The sequence below is a fragment of the Perca flavescens genome, chromosome 4 (assembly GCF_004354835.1).
Source record: "Perca flavescens isolate YP-PL-M2 chromosome 4, PFLA_1.0, whole genome shotgun sequence".
Classification (NCBI taxonomy): domain Eukaryota; kingdom Metazoa; phylum Chordata; class Actinopteri; order Perciformes; family Percidae; genus Perca; species Perca flavescens.
The window spans coordinates 39,374,866-39,401,965 of record NC_041334.1 but is presented as its reverse complement, the minus strand read 5'-3'; the positions used below and the strand labels follow the sequence as shown (position 1 = coordinate 39,401,965).

At 43.8% G+C, this 27,100-nt stretch overlaps 1 protein-coding gene across 8 annotated transcripts in view; it reads left to right on the top strand.

Moving 5' to 3' along the window:
* slmapa (sarcolemma associated protein a) overlaps positions 1-26,059 on the top strand; it is a 111,725-nt gene extending 85,666 nt beyond the window's left edge. For 6 of the 8 annotated variants that reach the window (XM_028576476.1, XM_028576482.1, XM_028576481.1 and 3 more), the window contains 8 exons: positions 1-18; positions 890-964; positions 1,586-1,686; positions 4,698-4,902; positions 6,831-6,948; positions 9,671-9,842; positions 11,654-11,788; positions 25,730-26,059. The exon at positions 1-18 is cut by the window's left edge and continues 108 nt beyond it. In XM_028576476.1, the coding sequence (XP_028432277.1) occupies positions 1-18; positions 890-964; positions 1,586-1,686; positions 4,698-4,902; positions 6,831-6,948; positions 9,671-9,842; positions 11,654-11,788; positions 25,730-25,825 (920 nt within the window). In that variant the 3' untranslated portion in view covers positions 25,826-26,059. Of the gene's footprint in view, positions 19-889; positions 965-1,585; positions 1,687-4,697; positions 4,903-6,830; positions 6,949-9,670; positions 9,843-11,653; positions 11,789-19,752; positions 19,841-25,729 lie in introns of all 8 variants that reach the window. The other 2 variants (XM_028576483.1, XM_028576477.1) reach the window with 1 other exon arrangement.
* Positions 26,060-27,100: the final 1,041 nt, after the last annotated feature.

The window sequence follows — 27,100 nt, the reverse complement described above, 5'->3', positions numbered from 1 at the left end:
GATGTCTGGAGCTACAAGGTAACTAACAGCATGAAATAATCCCACTAGATTACACACACACATGTTTTTGGAGTTGTGACTGCATCCTAGCTCCAGTCAGGATGCACACATTCTTAAATTCTTTCTGATGTTGTGAGGACATTAAAATCAAAAATTACCCTCATTGTACAACATATGATATTGTACGAGATTGAGATGATGGCCAAGTGTGTAGGGAATTGGAAAAATATTTAACAGGGGCACTGTCTAAAAATCGGGCATCCACAAAATTTTGGTGGTAATTAGTGCATTAACTCGCAGTTTTTTTGTTTTTATTAAAATGCATGCAGTAATCACGTGTGTGTGTGTGTGTGTGTGTGTGTGTGTGTGTGTGTGTGTGTGTTTGTGTGTGTGTGTGTGTGTGTGTGTACCCGTTTTACTATATTCGTGGGGTCCAAAAACCGGGGACTACAGTATACTTGTGGGGTCTGCACAGCCTCGTGGGGACCAAAATGCTGGTCCCCACGAGTTTAAAGGGCTGTTTGAGGGTTAAGACTTGGTTTTAGGATTAGGGATAGAATTAAGTTATGGTTAGGGTGAGGGTAAGGGTTAAGGTTAGGCATTTAGTTGTGATGGTTAAGGTTAGGGTAAGGGTTAAGGTTAGGCATTTAGTTGTGATGGTTAAGGTTAGGGTAAGGGGCTAGGGAATGCATTATGTCAATGACAAGTCCCCACAAAGATAGTAATACAGACGTGTGTGTGTGTGTGTGTGTGTGTGTGTGTTGGAGACAGAAATGGAAATTAAATGGAGGGGGAAAAAAGATGGCTTAATGTAGGATTAGGATATTGGCCCAAACATTTTTTTTTTGCCTTTTGACCCCCTTAATTTTCTACGCTACTGTCTCGGTAGCTCTGCTGGAGGAGGAGAGGAGGAGTAACTCTCGGCAGACTGAAGAGTCGACCAAACAGATCCAGTTCCTGCAGAGTAAGTACACACAAACATGCACACACACGCACACGCACGCACACATACAGACACACACACACACATACACAGACACACACACAGAAGCACACACACATACACTTATATACACATATACACACACACACACACACACTCTCTCTCTCTCTCTCTCTCACACACACACACACACACACACACACACACACACACACAGACAGACAGACACACACTAGGGCTGCTTGATTATGGAAAAAAATATAATCACGATTATTTCGGTCAATATTGAAATCACGATAATTTAACACGATTACTGGTTGACTTCTGGAAAGATGTTGCAATTATTGAACTTAAAAAAAAAAACGTGAAAAAAGTTAAAAAAATCAACAGTAAAAAAAAAAAAACAACTGTGAAATTTACCTTAATACTTTTCCTATTTAAACTTTATTTTTTCAGTTTGCTTGCAAAACTTAATGAGCTAAATAATTATTTTCTCGATTATTCTGTTTATGTGATCATTGGGAGCCGAAATCATAATCACGATTACATTTAGATTAATTGCACAGCCCTAACATACACATATCATGTATGTGTCACAATCTACCTCACTCCCAGCTCACTTCCCTTTGTTTGTGTGTTTAGCTCAGCTTGGAAAGCTGCAGTCTGACATGGAGGCACTGAGGGAGCAGAGGGAGAGCACCATCTGCACCACCAGAGAGGAGCTCTACTGCGCCCAGGAGGAGGTTCGACTCCTATTTTACCCTCTGACTCCTCCCCAGGAACCCCACGACGAGTAGCTGTGCTTAAGGGCACAGCTAATAGAGATCCTGTAACAAATTGAACTAAAACTGACTCCCTTTTACTCCCTTCCCTTCCCTCTCCTCCCAACTCCCCTCTAACATCCTTGTGACTCCTCACAATGCCCCTTTGATTCCTCCAAGCTCCTTCTTACTTCCTCTGACTCCTCGTGATTCTCTTTTACTCCCTTCTGTCTCCTACTGACTCTTTCTGACTCCCAGCTTTTTCCTGCAATCCAGCGATTCACTGCAGGGTTGTGCGGCAGTGTCACTTTAAATGTCCCGTGACATGGTGCTCTTTGGATGCTTTTATATAGACCTTAGTGGTCCTCTAATACTGTATCTGAAGCCCCTTAATATAGACCTTAGTGGTCCTCTAATACTGTATCTGAAGCCCCTTAATATAGACCTTAGTGGTCCTCTAATACTGTATCTGAAGCCCCTTAATATAGACCTTAGTGGTCCCCTAATACTGTATCTGAAGCCCCTTAATATAGACCTTAGTGGTCCCCTAATACTGTATCTGAAGCCCCTTAATATAGACCTTAGTGGTCCCCTAATACTGTATCTGAAGCCCCTTAATATAGACCTTAGTGGTCCCCTAATACTGTATCTGAAGTCTCTTTTATATAGACCTTAGTGGTCCCCTAATACTGTATCTGAAGTCTCTTTTATATAGACCTTAGTGGTCCCCTAATACTATATCTGAAGTCTTTTTCCCCAAATTCAGCCTTGGTGCAGAATGACAGCCACTAGAGCCGGTCCCACGATGAGCTTTGGTGGAGGGTGGGGGTGTGGTCTTGACCAACTACCACTTTGCTCGTTTGAAAGCCATGATGTCTCTCTCTCTCTCTCTCTCTCTCTCTCTCTCTCTCTCTCTCTCTCTCTCATGGGGGGGCCAAATTTTCTGGGCGGGCACAGCAGAGAAAGGGGAGGTAACCTTTCCCCTTATGACCTCATAAGGAGAAGATTCCAGATCGGCCCGTCTGAGCTTTCATTTTCTCAAATTTCTAGCCACTGGGGGACCATAGGCAGGGAGGGGGGGACTCATATTAATGTTAAAAAACCTCATAAAGTGACATGTTCATGCCATGGGACCTTTTAACAAAGCAAAGTCCTGTTGTGTTCTTTAACCCCCAATGTAGCACAAGTAGACTTTATGTTTTCCTTCAGATCGTTTATAGATTTTGACATTTCCGACCACACTTGAAGGCAGCTTTGTTTCACGGAGAAAGAGAGAGAAAAGGGACTGAGTGACTGTGCTTTGTTGTTGCAGGAAAGAGTCAGCTGTTACACTAACTCCTGGGCAGTTCAGTGCTTGTGTTTTAGTCTTTTTTACCCTCATAGTGTGTTAAAATGTCCTTGTGGCAGCGATAGAGACAGCGATGTACGGGACTCTCACACCGCGTCAAGACCGACTGATTAGTCTGATCGCTGGTTACATGATTGGCCACCGCAGTGTGAACGTCGGTTTTCGTTTCTCCAAAAGTTGAATCCGTCTCAACTTTTCTCCGCTGCTTTTTTCTCCCATCTTCCCCCATTTAAAATCAATAGAAAGACCTTTGTTTGTGCACATTTAGTTTCTAAAGAAGCTGGAGGCAGCTAAAAAACCACCACCGCTGGCTAAACTATTTAACAATGGCGAGTTTGTTCAGGACACCCCAGTCTGTCACTATAGCAATGATGACGCAGTGATTAGTGACGATTCTCTCCGACCAATCAGGAGTCTGCAGGTTTTCATCTCACTTTCTGGTAATGCCTCAGCTTGCTGGGAACCTGGACGGAGGTGATGCTAAAAGAAGTACCTGTTGGCAGGTACCAGGGACTATTTATCAGAATTTAAAACCAAAAAAGGCGAGTAGAGTCGAGCAGATACCATGTGGTCCTTGATTTTGCGGCACGTTTTCTTAAAAAATGCAATGGAATATGCTGGATATTTATGCAATTTTATGCGATGAAATTGTGGGAACTTGCAAAAACTGCTGTTTGATAACAAAGAGACGTAATTACTAATCCCTTCATAACGTTCCCATGGCAACAGGGGCAAATGGCTGCTCTTGTGTGAAGTAAACACAACATTTTTCAACTTTCTGCTAAGATACAGTATATTATGGGACTTTTTTGCAACGAAAATGCGGGGATCATGAAATCATGCAAGCCCGGCATATTTTGCGCAGAAATCGACATTTTATGTGGCGAAAGTGTGGCATATTACACACTACAGGCCAAAGGTTTGGACACACCTTCTCATTCAATGTGTTTCTATTCTACTATTTACATTGTAGATTCTCACTGAAGGCATCAAAACTATGAATGAACACATATGGAATTATGTACTTGATAACTCTGCAAACCCTTGGTGTTCTTTCAATGAGCTTCATGAGGTAGTCACCTGAAATGGTTTTACCTTCACAGGTGTGCTTCGTCAGGGTTAATTAGTGGAATTATTTCCCTTATTAATAAAAAGCAAAGGGTGGCTACTTTGAAGAATCTAAAATATATGTTTTCAGTTATTTCACACTTTTTTGTTAAGTACATAATTCCATATGTGTTCATTCATAGTTTTGATGCCTTCAGTGAGAATCTACAATGTAAATAGTGTTGAAAATAAAAGGAAACGCATTTGAATGAGAAGGTGTGTCCAAACTTTTGGCCTGTACTGTGTATGCATAAATATGTGGACTTTGGCTGATTATGCGTTGAATTATGCGATCACATTTTTCTGGAGGGACTGCTTATTCATCCTATCTGCCCTCTGACTGATCCTGGCACCTCTCTGACCCTTATGAGTCTCTTTTGACTTCAGTCTGTCTGCTACGGACTCTCTTTGACTTCTTCCTGCAGAAACCAGACCCCCCTCCCCCACCCTCTTGTATGAACAGGTGTTCTGTGTGTCAGTTTATAGTAAAGTTTTACGACATTACTGACAGACTTGTGGATTTTGTTTGTGCGCTCAGATTCTCGTCCTCCGGCACGCCATGGAGGCAGCCACGGCGGAGCGTGAGCGTGAGATCTCCGCCTTGCAGGCCGACCTGGGCAGCGTGCGGTCTGACCTGGAGCACTGGAGGGACACGGCAGCCAAGTACGAGGGAGAGATCAGCAGGCTGCAGGAGGCCTTCGCTCAGCAGCAACACCAGCAGAGCTCTACCAGCCAGCTGCAGGGTGAGCAAGAGAGTCCAAATGCCAACGATACTCTATTCGTCCTCAGGGCTCCAGACTGCGATCAAATGGTGCGACTGAATTTCACATCCAGTCGCACATGTCGCGACCAGTAAATTTGCCCCCTTTCTTTACACGTTAAATGTTGAAATTTCGGTACCTGAGAGCGAGGTCGTATATATACGACTCGTCAAGTTGTCTGAACTCAGAGGACCCCGAGTTCACTTTCAAAGATGGCTACGTCGTGCATCACACGTAGTAAACATTGTGGTTTTCTACAATTTTAAGCCCTTTTGTCTTTGTTGTAACCAAATGAAGAAGTGGTACACATAGTGCTGTATACTGCTACCTATAGGCATGTCTCTATAGTCTTATTAGGAGTTAAACATAGTGCTGTATACTGCTACCTATAGACATGTCTCTATAGTCTTATTAGGAGTTAAACATAGTGCTGTATACTGCTACCTATAGACATGTCTCTACAGTCTTATTAGGAGTTAAACATAGTGCTGTATACTGCTACCTATAGACATGTCTCTACAGTCTTATTAGGAGTTAAACATAGTGCTGTATACTGCTACCTATAGACATGTCTCTACAGTCTTATTAGGAGTTAAACATAGTGCTGTATACTGCTACCTATAGACATGTCTCTACAGTCTTATTAGGAGTTAAACATAGTGCTGTATACTGCTACCTATAGACATGTCTCTACAGTCTTATTAGGAGTTAAACATAGTGCTGTATACTGCTACCTATAGAAATGTCTCTACAGTCTTATTAGGAGTTAAATATCGCCTGATTAGTTATTTTGGAGCTTGTGCAGCTGAAATTGGCTAGAGACACTCGGTTGCTGTATGACAACAATGGCTTTAAGCCAAGTCTGGAGCAGAAAGCAGAGCATTAGCCCAACGTTAAGCAAAACCTAATTTTCATGTATCAAACTGTGAAATATATCTGTGTAATATGTCAATAACTGGGTGAACAGAATCCTAAATGTTACTAAAAATGTTACAAAAATCCATCTTTTCTCCGACTCGTAGTATCGTGTGACAAAGAGAACGCAACAACCCCGCGGTTATTCGTTTTTACGACACGGATGTGACACACTTGAGCTACTAGTCGCGATTACAAGACAAAAAGAACGCGCTGTTATCTGTCCTCTCTGAAAATTGACAGAGAGCGGATCTCTGACACACACACTCGCACACACGCAGAGCTGCAGACGATGCAAACTACGTCGGCTCTGCAGTTTTGTTGAAGTCACGGTGAGTCACGGAGATGCCGATAAAGTGGTTTAAAGTGTTTACAGTTTTCCATAACTTCAAGCAGACAGAGTTTGCTGCGATTTGATATTAACGGCGAGCCGAAAGCGGTTGCCGTGCTGTTGACGTTACACTTCCTCGGAGACGAGCAGCCGGGCACAACAGTGGTTTCTGTGCCCTGGGGACTGACTGACAGGCACCTTTCAGCAACAAGGCAATTAAAAGTGCTTTACATGAAACATTAAAGAGCAATTAATAACTGTCATGATGAAAATAAAACAGGCTAAAATATAATATACAAATACAATAATAAAAATATATATATTGTTTTTACTGTTAGACAGCAATGGGGCTGTCTATTTACCTTCTATGGTGCATCTTCAAAAGTGACTCTGAATTTGAAACAGCACATTGTAATTTCTGCATCTGTTATCAAAGTATTTATTAGTTATACAGTGGAAGTTAGTAGAAATGAGAATATTTGGTTAGCATGTTGATTTACGGTGTGTGTGTGCCCCTAAATCTTCTGGTTGTGCCCCTAAAATTTTCAGTTGGGGGGCCACTGTGCTCCTAGTGAAAAAAGTTAGTCTGGGGCCCTGGTCTTTGTTTTTGTTTTTCAATAAACGCACAGATATTAATAACAACCATACTCCCTCTTCTCTTCAGCGGAGTGTGTTACGTTGCAGCAGCGGTGTGTGTGTTTGCAGCAGGACTGTGACGGCCTGAGAGGTGAACGGAAAGCTCTTACGGACAAACTGCACCGCCTGGAGACTGAGCTGAGCAGGTACACGCCAGCACGCACATTTTAAATGCTTTATTTGAAACAACCAGCTATACACAATTTTTCACATTTGTTAACACAAATTGAAATACTCATAAACTAAACTCCAGCTGACAGAATTAAAAAGATTAAAGGGAATTGCTGTAAAAATGAAATATAAATATTTTGTAGTAGATAACAATAAGTGAATAAAACATATTGCACTTCAAACTAAAACTCTATATTAGAGAAAGTAGAGGTGTTGAAATTTATCAAATAATGGATGCATTGAATCGTGGACATGGACGATGCTGCATCGATAATCGGCCGGCTCATAATCGATTATTTCTGTTTATAATGTAATGTAGGCCTAACCACATTTCTGTTTACATATTCTAGTTTGTGTTTTGCACATTTAGGAGGTGCCATGTGCTCAGTGCTGTATAGTTTTATGTATCCAGTTTATTTAGTATTAGAGCACTGCAGAATGTTTGGTTTTTGAAGCTTGAAAAGCTCTGAATTAAATATCCTACATGGCTTTAATAGAAACATGGATTTGACTCATCGTGATGCATCGAGATATCAAATTGAATTGCTGACATGAGAATTGTAATCGAATCGGGAGATCAGTAAAGATTCACACCTCTATTAGGAAGTGCCCAAACTCGTAACTGAATCTAAAGTTCAGGATCGACAGCAATGGTCGAGTTGATGAATTCTGGCTCAGGACAGCTGACAGGGAATCCACAGGTCCTGACAGGTTGAAAGTGTGGATTCAGCGTTAAAAGAAGGACTGAGGAAAAGAAGGACTGGAGGAAATGTGGGGTCCAGCTGATTCAGGCCGAACTGGACGAAGAGGGACCGACACATGACTGACAGCTGACTGAACCAGACCGAACAGTCAGCAGGTTTAACCGACTGCAGCTCTCCATGGAGAGAAAACACCTTCACGGCGTGTTCTCATCGAAGCCGAGAGCTCAGCAGGATTTTATCTGAGCTTCAGCTCTGTTTATTTTCAAATAAACTGCAGGTGCCATCGGCAGCACTTCTCGTGAATATCTGAAATGCACCACTCCTGTGAAACTGCAGATGTCAGCTGCAGCTCGCTGTCCCGTCCCTGTACTGTTGAGATTCACAACCTCCAACTACCTACCTACAACATGTGGCTGTGGCTCAAGAGGGAGAGTGGTCGAGAGTGGCCTTTAACCACAAGGTGGACGGTTTCGATCCCCGGCATCCCACTTTCCACACGTTAAAGTGTCCCTGAGCTCAACACTGAATCACCCCAAGTTGTTCCCCAGGCACTTTAAAGCAGCCCAATGCTTAGGATTAGATTGGAGTCTTTTGTGTGTAAATATTTCCTAAATTTCTTTAAATCTGTCCTTCCAGAAGAGTTCTTTTGTAATTGTTGCGGACAAAAATGATTGATTGATAATGCAGCACGTTTTCCTAAAAAATGCGATGGAATATGTGGGATATTTATGCAATTTTATGCAATGAAATTGGGGGAACTTGCAAAAACTGCGGTTTGATGAAAAGAGAAAAAAAAAGTGATTGATTGTGGCTGATTATGCATTGAATTATGCAATCGCATAGTCCCGTTTTTCTGGAGGGACTGTTAAATGATCATTTGGCGATCAAGCCAAATGATCGTGTCTCAGCAGAAAGGTGAATTTAGTGAAAAATTCACCTTTTTAGCATCTCAAACAAAAGCTGTTTCCCAACTGTTCCACAACACAAACATGTTGCAGTGTTGCCTCATTCAGGCACATGCAGTGAACGCAAATGCTGCTAACCAAAACAATATTAGGATAGGTTACACTTTACTTGAAGGTATCTACATAAGAGTGACCTGACACTGTCATGAACGTGTCATAAACATTATAAACAGTCATAAACGTTTATGACATAACGCTTCTGCCATTAAGTGTTATTCTGTTAGGGCTGTGCTCGATTGAAGAAATTCTTAGTCGACTAACACTCATTCAATTGTATCGACTAATCGATTACCGTAGTTGATTTAATCGACGGATCTGTAAATCTGAGTTTCTCTGCAAAGAGTCGTGCTAAAAGCACGACTTTAGTTCTTGTGTTTACCAGAGATGTGTCATTCAGCATGAAAAAAGCATCAAACATGACTAATGGACTAAAGAAATCTAAGTTGACTAAGACCAAAACGACTGATTAGTCGACTAATCTACTAAGAGGGAGCAGACCTACTGTCTGTTTTTTGTCGTGACAAATTAGAGTTAGAGTTCATGTGTCATGACAGTGTCATGAGTTCGTTACCGTGTCATGTCACTCTTATGTAGATACCTTTAAAGTAAATGTTACCTTAGGATATTCCACAGCGTATTGTTATGGAGGCAGGCCATCCCACCTAAAATAAAAATAAATACCTTCTGCCCTAATGTCAGAAGGGGTGATTATATTTTTATGAAATGTAACCTATACCTTTTTATAGGTAAAATAGCAGAGGTTGTTTAACGCACAGCAAAGGCCTCCTATTCAATGAGTCAGCCAATGGATTATGTATAAATTAATCACAAGCTGTATCAGGATCAGTCTGATTATGCTGAGACAGTGATTGATGATTGATTTATCATCATTTGCTCTCCTGGTAATAAATCAGAGCAGTATGATGCAATGTTGGTTGGCAAAAGAACCAGTTTTTAGAAGTTGGGGTAAGTAGGGCTCAGTCGGTCCCAATCAGGTGACTTGACACAAACCACTTGTTTGTGTGCAGCACCAGGGAGCAGAGTCTGGTTCTCAGCAGCAGTCTGGAGTCCCTGGAGAAGAGGGAGGAGGTTCTGCAGGACAAACTGGGTTCTCTGGAGAATCAACACCTGCAGGATGCAAGCAAGCTGAAGAGCCAGCTGGACCAGTCCCAGGCCCACACACACACACTGCAGAGAGAGGTACACACACACACACACACACACACACACACACACACACACACTGCAGAGAGAGGTACACACACACACACACACACACACTGCAGAGAGAGGTACACACAACAACACACACACACACACACACACACTGCAGAGAGAGGTACACACACACACACACACACTGCAGAGAGAGGTACACACACAACACACACGCACACACACACACACTGCAGAGAGAGGTACACACACACACACTGCAGAGAGAGGCACACACACACACTGCAGAGAGAGGCACACACACACACACACTGCAGAGATAGGTACACACACAACACACACACACACACACACACACACACACACACACACACACTGCAGAGAGAGGTACACACAAACACACACACACTGCAGAGAGAGGTATACACACACACACACACACACACACACACACACTGAGAGGTAGGTACACACACTGCAGAGAGAGGTACACACACACACACACACACACTGCAGAGAGAGGTATACACACACACACACACACACTGCAGAGAGAGGTACGCACACACACGCACACACACACACACACACTGCAGAGAGAGGTACACACACACACACACACACACACTGCAGAGAGAGGTACACACACAACACACACGCACACACACACACACACACACTGCAGAGAGAGGTACACACACACACACACACACTGCAGAGAGAGGTACACACACACACACACTGCAGAGAGAGGCACACACACACACTGCAGAGAGAGGCACACACACACACACTGCAGAGATAGGTACACACACAACACACACACACACACACACACACACTGCAGAGAGAGGTACACACAAACACACACACACTGCAGAGAGAGGTACACACACAACACACACGCACACACACACACACACTGCAGAGAGAGGTATACACACAACACACACACACACTGCAGAGAGAGGCACACACACACACACACAGCAGAGAGGTACACACACACACACACACACTGCAAAGAGAGGTACACACACACACACACACACTGCAGAGAGAGGTACACACACAACACACACACAGCAGAGAGAGGTACACACACACACACACACTGCAAAGAGAGGTACACACACTGCAGAGACAGGTATACACACACACACTGCAGAGAGAGGTACACACACACAGCAGAGAGAGGTGTACACACACACAGCAGAGAGAGGTGTACACACACACACACTCTGCAGAGAGAGGTGTACACACACACACAGCAGAGAGAGGTACACACACACACTCTGCAGAGAGAGGTGTACACACACTGCAGAGAGAGGTACACACACTGCATCTGCAGAGAGAGGTACACACACACACTGCAGAGAGAGGTACACACACTGCAGAGAGAGGTGTACACACACACTGCAGAGAGAGGTACACACACTGCAGAGAGAGGTGTACACACACACTGCAGAGAGAGGTACACACACACACACACAAAACACTGCAGAGAGAGGTGTACACACACTGCAGAGAGAGGTGTACACACACAAACACTGTAGAAGATGGAGGCGCACACACACACACACTACATCCTCAAGGAATATTCAAATAGGCCCCAGTGAATATTTTATTTTATTTTTGCTTGATATGCCCATTCCTAGTGTACACACACACACACACACACTGCAGAGAGGTACACAATCCCTCGAAGTTGTTAAGTTGTCACTTCTTTATGGATATTTATAGAGATAACATGTGATATAGAAATCGTGTGTGTGTGTGTGTGTGTGTGTGTGTGTGTGTGTGTGTGTGTGTGTGTGTGTGTGTGTGTGTGTGTGTGTGAGGAGACACAGTCCCAGCTATTGAACCTCCGTCAGAACTATGAGAGAACAGAGAAGGAGAACCTGAAAATCCACGAGGAGCTGGAGCAGTGCAGGAGCAGCCTGAAGCTGCTGCAGGACAAGACCAGCTCCGTAAGTATACACACACACACACACACACACACACACACACACACACACACACACACACACACCCACATGCACACACACACACACACACACACACACACTGCACCTTTTAATAATACCAAAGACCATATGAACTATTTGGGTTTTAACATTTTATTCTTGTGTTCACTTAGCTTTAAATCCAGATGTTTTCATTAGGTTTTTTTTCCAAAGTTCTGTTTTTTTTTTTTTTTGCTTAAAGGTGCAATATGTAATACTGACAGCTAGTGTTTAAAATAGTTAAATAAAGTGAAAATTCAAAATACCGCCCCCTAATCCTGAGACTCGGAAGTTCACGGGGGTTGCCAGGCTGAGACCGCAGCATCCACAACAACGTTGCTAGACGCTAGTCTCACTTAGCCAGACATTACTCCACAGCACAGCGGAGTAGCTAACGGTAGATGCTAGTCTCACATAGCCAGACATTACTCCACAGCACAGCGGAGTAGCTAACGGTAGATGCTAGTCTCACATAGCCAGACGTTACTCCACAGCACAGCGGAGTAGCTAACGGTAGATGCTAGTCTCACATAGCCAGACATTACTCCACAGCACAGAGGAGTAGCTAACGGTAGATGCTAGTCTCACATAGTCAGACATTACTCCACAGCACAGCGGAGTAGCTAACGGTAGATGCTAGTCTCACATAGCCAGACGTTACTCCACAGCACAGCGGAGTAGCTAACGGTAGATGCTAGTCTCACATAGCCAGACGTTACTCCACAGCACAGCGGAGTAGCTAACGGTAGATGCTAGTCTCACATAGCCAGACATTACTCCACAGCACAGGGGAGTAGCTAGCAGTAGATGCTAGTCTCACATAGCCAGACGTTACTCCACAGCACAGCGGAGTAGCTAACGGTAGATGCTAGTCTCACATAGCCAGACGTTACTCCACAGCACAGCGGAGTAGCTAACGGTAGATGCTAGTCTCACATAGCCAGACGTTACTCCACAGCACAGCGGAGTAGCTAACGGTAGATGCTAGTCTCACATAGCCAGACGTTACTCCACAGCACAGCGGAGTAGCTAACGGTAGATGCTAGTCTCACATAGCCAGACGTTACTCCACAGCACAGCGGAGTAGCTAACAGTAGATGCTAGTCTCACATAGCCAGACTCCACAGCACAGGGAGTAGCTAACGGTAGATGCTAGTCTCACATAGCCAGACGTTACTCCACAGCACAGCGGAGTAGCTAACGGTAGATGCTAGTCTCCACAGCACAGCCAGAGCTAACGCCAGACTACTCCACAGCACAGCGGAGTAGCTAACGGTAGATGCTAGTCTCACATAGCCAGACGTTACTCCACAGCACAGCGGAGTAGCTAACGGTAGATGCTAGTCTCACATAGCCAGACGTTACTCCACAGCACAGCGGAGTAGCTAACGGTAGATGCTAGTCTCACATAGCCAGACGTTACTCCACAGCACAGCGGAGTAGCTAACGGTAGATGCTAGTCTCACATAGCCAGACGTTACTCCACAGCACAGCGGAGTAGCTAACGGTAGATGCTAGTCTCACATAGCCAGACGTTACTCCACAGCACAGCGGAGTAGCTAACGGTAGATGCTAGTCTCACATAGCCAGACGTTACTCCACAGCACAGCGGAGTAGCTAACGGTAGATGCTAGTCTCACATAGCCAGACGTTACTCCACAGCACAGCGGAGTAGCTAACGGTAGATGCTAGTCTCACATAGCCAGACTTTACTCCACAGCACAGCGGAGTAGCTAACGGTAGATGCTAGTCTCACATAGCCAGACGTTACTCCACAGCACAGGGGAGTAGCTAACGTAGATGCTAGTCTCACATAGCCAGGCGTTACTCCACAGCACAGCGGAGTAGCTAACGGTAGATGCTAGTCTCACATAGCCAGACGTTACTCCACAGCACAGCGGAGTAGCTAACGGTAGATGCTAGTCTCACATAGCCAGACGTTACTCCACAGCACAGCGGAGTAACAACGGTAGATGCTAGTCTCACATAGCCAGAGTCCACAGCACAGCGGAGTAGCTAACGGTAGATGCTAGTCTCACATAGCCAGACGTTACTCCACAGCACAGCGGAGTAGCTAACGGTAGATGCTAGTCTCACATAGCCAGACGTTACTCCACAGCACAGCGGAGTAGCTAACGGTAGATGCTAGTCTCACATAGCCAGACGTTACTCCACAGCACAGCGGAGTAGCTAACGGTAGATGCTAGTCTCACATAGCCAGACGTTACTCCACAGCACAGCGGAGTAGCTAACGGTAGATGCTAGTCTCACATAGCCAGACGTTACTCCACAGCACAGCGGAGTAGCTAACGGTAGATGCTAGTCTCACATAGCCAGACGTTACTCCACAGCACAGCGGAGTAGCTAACGGTAGATGCTAGTCTCACATAGCCAGACGTTACTCCACAGCACAGCGGAGTAGCTAACGGTAGATGCTAGTCTCACATAGCCAGACGTTACTCCACAGCACAGCGGAGTAGCTAACGGTAGATGCTAGTCTCACATAGCCAGACTTTACTCCACAGCACAGCGGAGTAGCTAACGTAGATGCTAGTCTCACATAGCCAGATGTTACTCCACAGCACAGGGGAGTAGCTAACGGTAGATGCTAGTCTCACATAGCCAGGCGTTACTCCACAGCACAGCGGGAGTAGCTAACGGTAGATGCTAGTCTCACATAGCCAGACGTTACTCCACAGCACAGCGGAGTAGCTAACGGTAGATGCTAGTCTCACATAGCCAGACGTTACTCCACAGCACAGCGGAGTAACTAACGGTAGATGCTAGTCTCACATAGCCAGACGTTACTCCACAGCACAGCGGAGTAGCTAACGGTAGATGCTAGTCTCACATAGCCAGACGTTACTCCACAGCACAGCGGAGTAGCTAACGGTAGATGCTAGTCTCACATAGCCAGACGTTACTCCACAGCACAGCGGAGTAGCTAACGGTAGATGCTAGTCTCACATAGCCAGACGTTACTCCACAGCACAGCGGAGTAGCTAACGGTAGATGCTAGTCTCACATAGCCAGACATTACTCCACAGCACAGCGGAGTAGCTAACAGTAGATGATAGCTATATTGACAGTTATAGAAGCCCGTGCTCATGCAGAGCTCTGTATGCGACTGACAGGCACACTTCCTCGGATTAGAATTACAATAGGAACCGCTAAAAATACCACTACCTTGCCAACTGAACACACTTCATTGGCTTAAAATTGCGGCAACAATCGCTAAACGCACTGCAAACTCACGGTTCTCTCTTCCCGATTTACAGCCCCCCTCTCGTGGCTTAAATTAACTCACCGTTGTCGGCTCCAGCCGCTGAATTACACGCTGTAGCAGCAGTGGCCCGCTTGCCTGGTTAGCAGTGTTAGCATGGCGGTGTTAGCCAGGACTAGCCAGGACCAGTCGGGATCACTTTACTGGCTGTGTCTCAATTGTTTTTGCGAGTAACCAACTCGGGTACTCTAGCTATATAATTCAGTGTGAGAACACAAATGTTGAAATGACATAAAATGCCCGTCCCTAGTGGCTGTGATAAATTAGCCTGAAGCTAATGCTTACCTGTTCAGGAGGAAATTAGTAGGGCTGTGCTCGATTTAAAGAAATTCTTAGTCGACTAACACTCATTCAATTGTATCGACTAATCGATTAGTTGATTTAATCGACAGATCTGTAAATCTGAGTTTCTCCACAAAGAGTCATGCAAAAACACCACTTTAATTCTTGTGTTTACCAGAGATGTGCAAGTACGTTTCTTGGAAAATAAGTCATTCAGCATGAAAAAAGTTGACTAAGACCAAAACGACCGATTAATCGACTAAGAGGGAGCAGCCCTAGAAATTGGCCAACTCTAATTCCTTTTGGGCTCCAAGCTGTCTCCATCTTTCTAATACATCTCCAATATTTACCCAGACGGGTTTGTTACGTCTCTGGTCACGCAACTGTTAGAAACATGCCGAGGTTTTTTAGAACCTAGAATCTATCTACGTTGATCCCGTTCGTTTGTTTGCTGCTTTCATGGCTGTACTAACGTTACAGCTGTACCGGCGCTGGGTTTACGTGTTTACAGGTATATCTGGCAACCTGGCCAAAACACACACACACAGAGACACAGGCCAAAACACAAACACACATTACGTCACGGAACGAAAATTTCAAAAGGAGAAAATACTGGCATTAGCATTGTTGTCAGAAAAGATAGTATTTCAGCTTAGCATGTTTCATTAATATCTGATGACGCATTGGGGTCATTTTTGGATTTGTTATAGAAAATGTATTACATATTGGACCTTTAAAGATTAATGCAGGAGAAGCACCAGACTTGCTCATGGACTCTAACCCACCCAGCACTTCCAGTTCACAGCCTCCTTCCTCACTTCTTACTTGCTAACTTTGGACCCAAAATGTCTCTCCAATCTGGAATCAGACCTTTGGTCCGGGTAGAGGACTTATAACAACCTCTGTGGTGGACGTAAATACGAGCAGATGGTGTGAATAACTGAATATAAATGATAAGAAATCATCACTCATCATCGTCTCTCCTGCCTTTCCATCCTGAGCTGATCAGTAACAGCTGTTACTTTGTGAAATCTCCAGGAAACCCCAAATCAGAAGATGACAGAGAGGTGGAGCAGCCTCCTCCACCTCCTCCTCTGTTACCCTTCTTCCTCTTCTCTCTCTCATCTGCCTGTCTTCAGCTCTTCTTACTCTTCAGTCTTTTGCTGACGTGACGGTAGACGTTTGTCTGGTTCCTCAGGTTTTTGTTTTTCAGAATAAAAGTCCTGATCCAGATTCACAGGACTAGACCAACACACTTTGTTTTCACCAGGGATGCACCAAATCCAGGATTTGGCTTCGGATTCGCCCGAATATTGATTTGGGGCAGCTACAGAATAATTTGGTACACCTATACCAAATAGCTTTGCATTTTAAAGCAAATTTGAAGTCCAATTTGATCAATTGAATGTATATTCTGAATTAGTCTTTAAAGGCAACACCAAAGATTCTTTTGTTCCTTAAAATAATGTTTAATGTTCAATAATGCAAATGCTTAGCAATCCATCTGGTGGAGTCAGATTACCGAATCCAGGATTCAGGTTCTGATTGGGCTGAATATTGGGCTTTTTGACGGGGTTGGGTTTCTGCCGAACCTTAGTTTTTTTTCCCACCAAACCCTACGCTTGCTCTACGCTGGTTATCGTAATGACAGCGCCGTTTGTTACGGGAAGGTGTTTACGTAGGTGGAGCGTTCAATGCAGCAGGCTGTGAGAAAGTGGAAATCGGTAGCAGAAAAAGTTGTTGTTTGGCAGTACTTTCAGTCAAAAGAAGGCCATTCAAGTCCAGCTACATGTTCAATCTGTTCAATGCTGATTGGTCTGGTGGTGGCGAGGACCCTAAACTATACACAACATGGCCCCTGTTACAACATCTGGTCTCAAACATCTGGAAGAATACGAGTTGTGCACGAAGGAATCTCCAGACAGCAGCCAGAATGCAGCAACTTCAGGTAACGGCAAAGGAAGGACCGTCATGGCTAAAAACTGGTGTTAACCAGACTGTTCCTTCCCCGGTCAGCTGTTCTCTCGGTAGAGGAGTCCCTATAGTGGGAGCGGAGCGACCGAACGGCCGGCTGCTGCTCGTTAGCCAACGTTAGCTTTCTAACTTCACCCCCCAAACATACCTTCATCACACACTGGTTAGAGAAAATTTGCCAAACAAAATTGTCTCTCGTCTGGCGATAGCGATGTGCTTTCCTACGATGTGATATCGCTACAATGCAGACGCAATGTAGAGATATCCCGGCAGGTGTGGTCTTGACCGGTCTTGAAATAAAATCCTGAGTCCTCTTTATCAGAGACCGAGACAAGACCGAGTAAATATGTGGTCGATACCAAGACCTTCAAAAAGTAGTCTTGAGACAGATCTCAAGTTCTACAACACTGCACTGCAGAGCATCAAATAATCACAAAGAGCGTGTGAATTCAACATTAAGTTGTTACATTTAACTATTTTAGAGGCTGTGCACGTCGTTAACATCATTAATGTGTTCACTGGGTTAATGGACCGAGGATGGGAGGAGGATTCGGTATTCGGCAGAATCTTAACCAGTGGATTCGGTATTCGGCTGAACCACAAAAATCTGGATTCGGTGCATCCCTAGTTTTAACAGATTTTTTCGAAAAGATATTTCCTGATATTACAATTTTGGTCTTATTTTCATAGAGTTAACCATCGTTTCTTCCTGCTCATTCTATGCAGTAACCGAGTCAGTAGCTGAGATCTGGGAACTTAGTGACATTACTAGAGACCCAAGCAGTCAAACGATCAGGCAGTTTAGAAAGAAACTTATTTGGGTCATAATTTTACCATTCACCTTTCAAAGTGCACTTTGTAAACATTTACATAAAGTTTCACACCCACTTCCTGCTTCAATTTTGAACACGGTCTACCTTACCAACTGTAGTTGTGTGAGGAATTGTTAGCAGGATTATTCTGGTGTGCCCACTTTCAGGTGGTATTTTCTCAGACTGTACAGTGGAGCCACAAAAGGCTTTATGCAACATTTCTCACATTTGCTGTGGTGGATCCCAACACTTTACAACAGACTTTGATGTGTAAATTGGTGGAGTTCCCCTTTTTAAAAAGCTACCAGTGTAGTTTTTGGTAAAAAGCAAAGTTTGTCATTCGCCACCGGTCAGTCCCTCCAGAAAATCGTGATTATGCGATTGCATAATTCAATGCATAATCAGGCAAAGTCCGCATATTGATGTATTGCAGAAAAAGTCACATATATCTATATATCTTAGCAGAAAGTTGAAAAATGTTGAGTTTACTTCACACACAAGAAGCAGCGTGTTGGGGGGGAATCACTTTCTTTTTCTCTTCTTCATCAAACAGCAGTTTTTGCAAGTTCCCGCAATTTCATTGCATAAATATCTTGCATATTCCATCGCATTTTTTAAGAAAACGTCCGGCATAATCAAGGATTTTTGCCCCGCAACAATCACAAAAATCTTTTTCTGGAAGGACTGACCGGTGAGTTTTTTGCCTTGTCAGACTTTGTCTGTGGTGGTGGTAAGTTCAATATGTTTAGTACTGATAGAAATGATGGAAGAAACTGTGAAAGTAGGACTCAAGTTAAAAATAACCTTTTTTTGTCCATTCTTTATCTGCACCAGGCACATGTCATGTATCAGCACATGTTTTATTTTAGCATTTATTTTATAAACCTGTCAATCTTTTTTTTTTTTTTTTTTTTGTTTTTAAAAACTAAACGTCAGATCAGATTCCAAACATTTCACTCTGGCATTTTAAAAGACAAGTGGAGGACTGTTATTACTGTCAGACAGTTTATCTGAGTGCTAACGAGATGTTCTGGTGCAGAAAGTTAAGGAGCTGAAATCCAAGCTGGATATGTTTCCCTTTTTAAAGAGCCTGGTGACGGAGGGACCTTCTTCTGTGGTGTTTGAATGTAGCTGTTGGATGTGTAGAACTGGTGGTGTGGCTTTGTTGAACCGGGCCGACTCGAAATAAACCTGCTTTCCTACAACCCTCCTTTCTCTCTCTCTCTCTCTCTCTCTCTCTCTCTCTTTCTCTTTCTCTATCTCTGTCTCTGTCTCTGTCTCTCTCTGTGTCTCTCTCTTTCTCTTTCTTTCTGTCTCTCTCTCTTTCTGTGTCAATTCAATTCAATTTGCTTTATTGGCATGAACAAAGAAAACATGTTGCCAAAGCAGTTTACTATCTCTCTCTCTCTCTCTCTCTCTCTCTCTTATATATATATATATATATATATATATATATATATCTGTCTCCCTTCCTCCCCCCTCGCTGTAGCTGCTCCATCCTCCATGTTGGTTTTGGTTGATTTGCCGGCTGATATCTTCTTATCCCTCTGCTCCCTCCCTCCCTTCCCTCCCTCTAGCCATCCATACTGCAGCCTGTCCAAGCCATATTCATTGGCCTTGTCCTGGCTCTGCTGTACTGGTGTTTCGGCCAGTTGTGGTAGAAAGGTACACACCGACATGACATCAGTCTGTCTCTCTATCTCTCTCTCTTTTGCCTCCATCTGTACATCATCTGTGGAAGGAAAGGTGACGGAGGTGAAAACATCGTCCTGATCTGTGATGAATTCAGCGTCGCGTGTTGAGAATTGGATAAGAAAACTAGCCGTTCACTGGTATCAGTAAGCAATGTTTTGACCCCACGCCGTCTAACCTTGGCTGAAATGATTATTCTTCCTAAATCTAAATCACGGCCATGATTGTTAACCTTCAGTGCTCCTATAAAAAGTATTTTTTCTACAATCTACATCTACAAGGCATTAAATGGGCATCCTTGTGGAATTGTGATGGCTATAATAATTAGGTTGAGATATGTCAGGACAATATTTGAAATACAGTAATTGGATCAATGTAAAATATAAAGAAATTAGAAGGGCACTCTGAGAGCACAGACCTCTGCCAATGCATGCTCTAACTCAAAATGTTATGAATATGCATGTTAACAGTATTGTTTCACACATCTGTGGACCCAAAGGAAGAGTAGCTGATGCACCGGTGAAAGCTAACCGGGATCAGAGTATTACATTTAAAAACAGCTTTTTACCAAGTTAGTTTTCATCCCTTTTTAATAACATTATCAAATGAGAAGGGAGAACGAGTTTGAGGTAAATTATTCAAAGTTACATTTATTTTGCGGTTATATGCATCGTGGTGCAGACTGCCGTTAGGGTTGAACCCTGAATTCTGATCAGCAGGTCGTTCTCTTCACCTCCCAAACACCCTTTTAAGACCCAATATCATCTTCACCGCGGTATGTCTTTGTCAGCTCTAACTGCATGCCTGTCAGTCTGTCTTCTGCTCTTCTGCAGCAAACGCTAAACTCTGCTCTTTAAAGGGACGGGCTCCCACCAACCACAAGTTTAAACTTTAAAGAGAGAGCTCCTTCTCTTCAGTGCCTGGAGTAGGGTTGGGTACCGAAACCCTGAACCTAGACCGAATTGTAACGCAGATTTCGGTGCCAATTAAATGCCTCTTGCACTGCTCTCTGATGCTCTGAAATAGACGTTAGAGGCAACAGGAGCATCGCTGCACGTGACGCTAGTTAACACTACACTTAGCAGCAGGTAACGTTAGCCTAGCGTTAGCTAGCAGCTGGATTAAACACGGTTAAAATGCTGACAGCTAAACGGTGTAAAGGGTGACTGCATTTCACACAGTTAAACAATCTGCAGCTGCAGTTAAAACACAGACTGTGCGTTCGCTTGAAACTAGTAAGCCTCGTGGTGCATTCATAGTTATTGTAAAATACCATTTTTCCCTATTACCCTGTCTAGCCTGACCTAGACATTTTTAGTTTTTCATCTTCAAGGAATCATTAGTCCTCAGGATCCCAGAAGAAAAGCTCTCTGGTTTGATGAAAATGTGAGCAGTTGGTGATCTTTTGGCTGTAGTCCTCACCGTAATCTGTGCAAACTGCTCACCAGGAAGCTCGAATTATAAAGCTAATGTTCTATATTTGGTTTATTGTCAAAAATGTGTTCGTCCAGGGGTGTCAAATTTAATTTCACTGAATGCCACAATTGACTCAAAGGAGTCAGATATCTTTAACTGTATTATTGTGCGTCTCATATGTCTTCTCGCTTACAGTCGACATAAAGCCCTAAAAAAGTCAGCAAAAAAGTTCCTCAGCGTGACAAAAATGTTTTAAAAACATGGAAAAAAATATCGACAAAAAGTAGGCAGGCCGAAATTTATTGTGAACCCCTTAATTGATATGCGGGCCGGATCACAATTTGCGAAAGGCCGGATTTGTGGACGCGCCCTAAACGCACAATACAATTAGGCCCACCTAGTTTTTGTCGCTTTTTTCGACATTTTTGACGCCTTTTCCGGCAGTTTATACGCTTTTTTTCAATGCTTTAGGCACTTTGTTTTAAAGTTTTGGATGCTTTACTCAAAGTTTTGACACTTTTCCGGAAGTTTTTGGCGCTTTTACGATGTTTTTGGCACTTTTTCCTGATGATTTTGATGCACATTTTTCTGCCTTGTTCCAACTTTTTTGGCGCTTTTTTTCAACGTATTTGTCGCTTGCTGAGGAACTTTTTTGCCAAACTTTTTGGGGGCTTTATGAGGCCCAAAATGTAAGCGAGAAGACTACAGTATATGAGACATGGAATAATACAGTTAAAATATTTGACTTTTTCTCTTAAATAAACACATGTCAATAATACACATGTCCAGCCCTTGATGTGATTCTCATTTTCCAGCCTGGCCCTCTGGGAAACTGACACCTCTGACTTAAATCGTTAAAATAGGGCCCTTGGTGCGAGTTTACACAAAGTACGAGATCAAATAAAGTTACTCAGGCAAAATTCAAGGGAAAAAAAGTTTAGAAAAAATGCAGTTTATTTAAGCTCAGGCTTTTCTTTAATGTAGATTAATATTAATATTTATTTAATTTACAGTGGTTCCAATTTATGATACATTTATGTGGAAAGAACAGGACATTTGCAACAATTCTTCCAATTTGATGTTTTCCCCCACAAGTAATTAGACTAATTACTCTCTTTCAGATTATGCTGAATTGTTTAAATTAGTATTGATCAATAGCAAGATGCTGCGTTGGTCTGAGCACTTTAAACACCAAGTCGATATGAGAATCAGGATGTGAGCGCTTACTTTGAGAAACCGTTAATACCGTCTTAGCATGACGCTAGCTAATGCTTTATTTCGGACTCTTCTGAAACGTCTTGTGAAGAGAGAGGTTTCCCTTTAAAGAGTCGGGCTCGTAGCTTCACATCTGACCATCTGTAAAGGCTCTGACACACCAACCTGACGAGAGGAGGCAGTCAGACTCATCAGTCTGCCTGAGTTGGTCCAAAAAGTGTCTCAGAACTCACTGAAGAGAGGCAGACTTGAGCGTACGTTCTGCACGTGCACGAGAAGTAATATGTCTCCATAACAGCAGGAGGCACTAATCTGTATTATCGCCCCAAAAAATGAAAACTATAAATAAGGGACCATCTCTGTAGACCTGGTAAACACAGAACACGCTGTGGTCAGTCCTTGTTTCCATCAGAGAGAGGTGATAGTAGTCAAGTAAGTAAGTAAAGTATTTAAGTATATAAGTAAAAGTATTTATATAGTACCTTTCACAGATAAAAATCACAAAGTGCTTCACAACACAAGAAGTCACAATACAAGCAAGTTTACAAGAAGGATTCCTGTTGTCATTACTCGCTGAACGGAAGAGAACACCACAGCGAGTAATAAGAAGATACTGGCGTTGGCAGCTCCGGTTTTTCTCGTGCACTGATTGGCTAGTCAAGGGCTAGCGCTCCACCAATCAGATGGGTCATTGAGTCAGACTGGCCCCTCAAATCGGCCCAAATTAAAGCCGAACAGACTCGAGTCACTGACCTCGCCAGACTGTCCCACGGCCGATAATCGGCTTTGTGTGTCAGTGCCTTTATTGAAAGGCCTCCCTTGTTCATTCATTAACTGTCCCTCTCACTTTCAGGGTGTTGGTGCTTCTTCTTTCATTTGTTTTAAGCATCATTTTCTCCATCTCTTGCTACAGGGATTGGTCATTTTCCATTTTTCCATTTCTTGCATCCAGTCTGTTTCCTAATCTCAGTTCTTTTCAGTCTTACTGTACCTGCTAACAGGTTTGTTTTGTTAACATCCATCTTTTTGTCTTCAAGTTTTTCTTTGGAATCACTGCAGTTTCTTCACTTTTATAAGAAAAAAATCCATCCTTCTGTCCATCATGTCCGTCCAGTGTTTGTTGCTCGTTTGTTTGGGAATGTCTGACCGGTGTTTCCAGTCTGTACCGTAACGTTTCTCTTTTTTTTCTACTCAGGGAAGCTCCTCCTTAGCCTCGTTTACTTTGCTGCTTCATCTTTTTTTTTTTTTTTTTTTTCGTTTTATTTACTTTTTTTGTTATTGATTTTTTTTTTATTGACATACAAGAAAATACATTCACACGTTTCACTATCAAACCCCTTCCCCTCCCATCCTCCAGCAGGTTGTTGATACATACACACACACACAGCACTCCTATCTCAACAAAAGATCTTTTAAATTAGATATCAACTTCTCCCATATTAAAATTGTATGCAGCTGAGCATCATTTATTCTTGCTGAAGACAATTCTAGGTAGGAAATATCCAAAAACGACCGGAGCCAGTGAACCCTAGAGAGTGATCGTGAGATTTCCAGCACTGAATTACTATCTTCTTAGCTGCAGTTAAGCCTGCTAGCCAAACTTTACCAGTTTTCTCAGGAAGAGCAAGACGGGAATCATCGTTTAAAAGTCCCATGGCATGAAAATGTCACTTTATGAGTTTTTTTTTTTAAATTAATGAGTTCCCCCAGCCTGCCTATGGTCCCCCAGTGGCTAGAAATGGTGACAGGTGTAAACCGAGCCCTGGGTATCCAGTATTAGGGGACCACTAAGGTCTATATAAAAGAGACTTCAGATACAGTATTAGAGGACCACTAAGGTCTATATAAAAGAGACTTCAGATACAGTATTAGGGGACCACTAAGGTCTATATAAAAGAGACTTCAGATACAGTATTAGGGGACCACTAAGGTCTATATAAAAGAGACTTCAGATACAGTATTAGGGGACCACTAAGGTCTATATAAAAGAGACTTCAGATACAGTATTAGGGGACCACTAAGGTCTATATAAAAGCATCCAAAGAGCACCATGTCATGGGACCTTTAAGAGATGCACAGCAGGATCCATTGGGAACTGAACCCCTGTTAAAACGGCAATAGTACCGATCACCACCTCCACAAATTAGATACCCCTGGACATTCCCACATCTTCCGTTTAGTTTTTTATTTTCTCCTCTCCTCTTTCTTTCCTGAAGCCCCAAACGATTATTATTATTCAGTATTTAAGTCCTTATCTTTTGTGCATGAGTTGCTTTCAGAGCATCGAAAGATAACAGGAGCTTCTTAGGCTTGACTCTTTTTCATTTTATCATCTTTAGTTATTTAAGTCTTCTTTCCCTCTTCTGCTCCTCTTCATCTTCTCTCTTTCCTGCTTTCAGTATCTAATCCAGTTTGTTTCAAAGTTTGGCCATGATGATGCAGACTAACTTGATTTTTTTTGTGTCTCTCTGTGTGTCTCTCTGTGTGTGTGTGTGTGTGTGCCTGTGTGTGTGTGTGTGTGTGCCTGTGTGTGTGTGTGTGTGTGTCTCTGTGTGTGTCTGTGTCTCTGTGTGTGTGTGTGTGTGTGTGTGTGTGTGTGTGTGTGTGTGTGTGTGTGTGTCTCTGTGTCTGTCTCTCTGTGCGTGTGTGTGTGTGTGTGTGTGTCTGTGTGTGTGTGTGTGTGTGTGTGTGTGTGTCTCTGTGTGCGTCTGTGTCTCTCTGTGCGTGTGTGTGTGTGTGTGTGTGTGCCTGTGGGTCTGTCTGTCTGTGTGTGTGTGTCTCTGTGTGTGTGTGTGTGTGTGTGTGTGTGCCTGTGGGTCTGTCTGTGTGTGTGTGTGTGTCTGTGTCTGTCTCTGTGTGTGTGTGTGTGTGTGTGTGTGTGTGTGTGTCTCTCTGTGTGTGTGTGTGTGTCTGTGTGTGTGTGTGTGTGTGTGTGTGTGTGTGTGTGTGTGTGTGTGTGTGTGTGTGTGTGTGTGTGTGCGTGTGTGTGTGTGTGTGTGTGTCTGTGTGTGTGTGTGTGTGTGTGTGTGTGTGTGTGTGTGTGTGTGTGTGTGTGTGTGTGTGTGTGTGTGTGTGTGTGTGTGTGTGTGTGTGTGTGTGTGTGTGTGTGTGTGTGTGTGTGTGTGTGTGTGTGTGTGTGTGTGTGTGTGTGTGTGTGTGTGTGTGTGTGTGTGTGTGTGTGTGTGTGTGTCTCTGTGCGTGCGTGCGTGTGTGGTTGTCTCTCTCTTACAGAGCGGCTGGAGCCCCTGGATGCCGGTCATCGCAGTGATGGTCGCAGTGACGGCAGCCGTCCTCTACCCCAGCCTCTCCAAAAGCAGCTCCACCTAGGACACACACACACACACACACACACACACACACACACACACACACACACACCGCGCGCTCTGAGGAGAGCATCACTGCTTTACTTGTATAAAGTCTAATTGTACATAATTGTAGAGGGAATATAAAGGTTGTGGTTTCTACGGAGGATCCAGAAGCTTCTCAGTTTTTATTTTTCCGTGTTGTTGGTTTCTCGGCTCTCTCTCGGCTGTGGTGGGGGCTTCTTTTTTTTCATTTTTTTTTTTTTTTTTTTTGGGGAAGGGTTTTTGTCTCTCTGCTGATTTCTGGGTTAACAGAGTGCTCTCCAGCAGGCCAAGCTGCCACACAAACACCTGCCACGGGTGGCGTTTTCGCCCGTCCCACCATAAAGGCTGTTTTATGCTTCTGCATGTGTAACTACACATCTCTCGGCCGTAGTGTGGTAGCGTTACATTTCCCCCCCGACTCATGTCCTGGTTCTCCTTCTCCATAAACATGAGATCAAGGAGAGGGTTAAAGGGATACTCCACCGTTTGTTGAAATAGTTCTTATCACGGTCTCCCCTGGCTGTAGATAGGTGGGCCAACGCATTTTTTGTCTCAGTGAAAGTAATTAGGTTGTTTTTTTTCTTTTGTTGGCTCACTTTTACTCACAACATGCTAACTGGCAACATAGGATTCCATTCACTACGCTAAGCTAACTAGCGGCAGCTCTGCTGGTGTTGCACCGGACTAAAACGATGCATGCACAAAAAATGTGTTGGCCCACCTATCTACAGCTAGAGGAGACCCCACCTATCTACAGCTAGAGGAGACCCCCCCTATCTACAGCTAGGGGAGACCCCACCTATCTCCAGCTAGAGGAGACCCCACCTATCTCCAGCTAGAGGAGACCCCACCTATCTACAGCTAGGGGAGACCCCACCTATCTCCAGCTAGAGGAGACCCCACCTATCTCCAGCTAGAGGAGACCCCACCTATCTACAGCTAGGGGAGACCCCACCTATCTACAGCTAGAGGAGACCCCACCTATCTACAGCTAGAGGAGACCCCACCTATCTACAGCTAGGGGAGACCCTGATAAGCTCTATTTCAACAAACAGTGGTCACAAAGAACCAGGGAGACACTTTGGTTCTCTCACTAGGACTCTAGTGTCTCTCACTTCTCCCTCGCTCTACCACACACTCCCCACACAGACACACACAGACACACACAGACACACACAGACACACACAGACACATGCCAGCATGACGCACACACCAGCGCACAAGTATTCCTCAGAATCATAAAATGGCCTT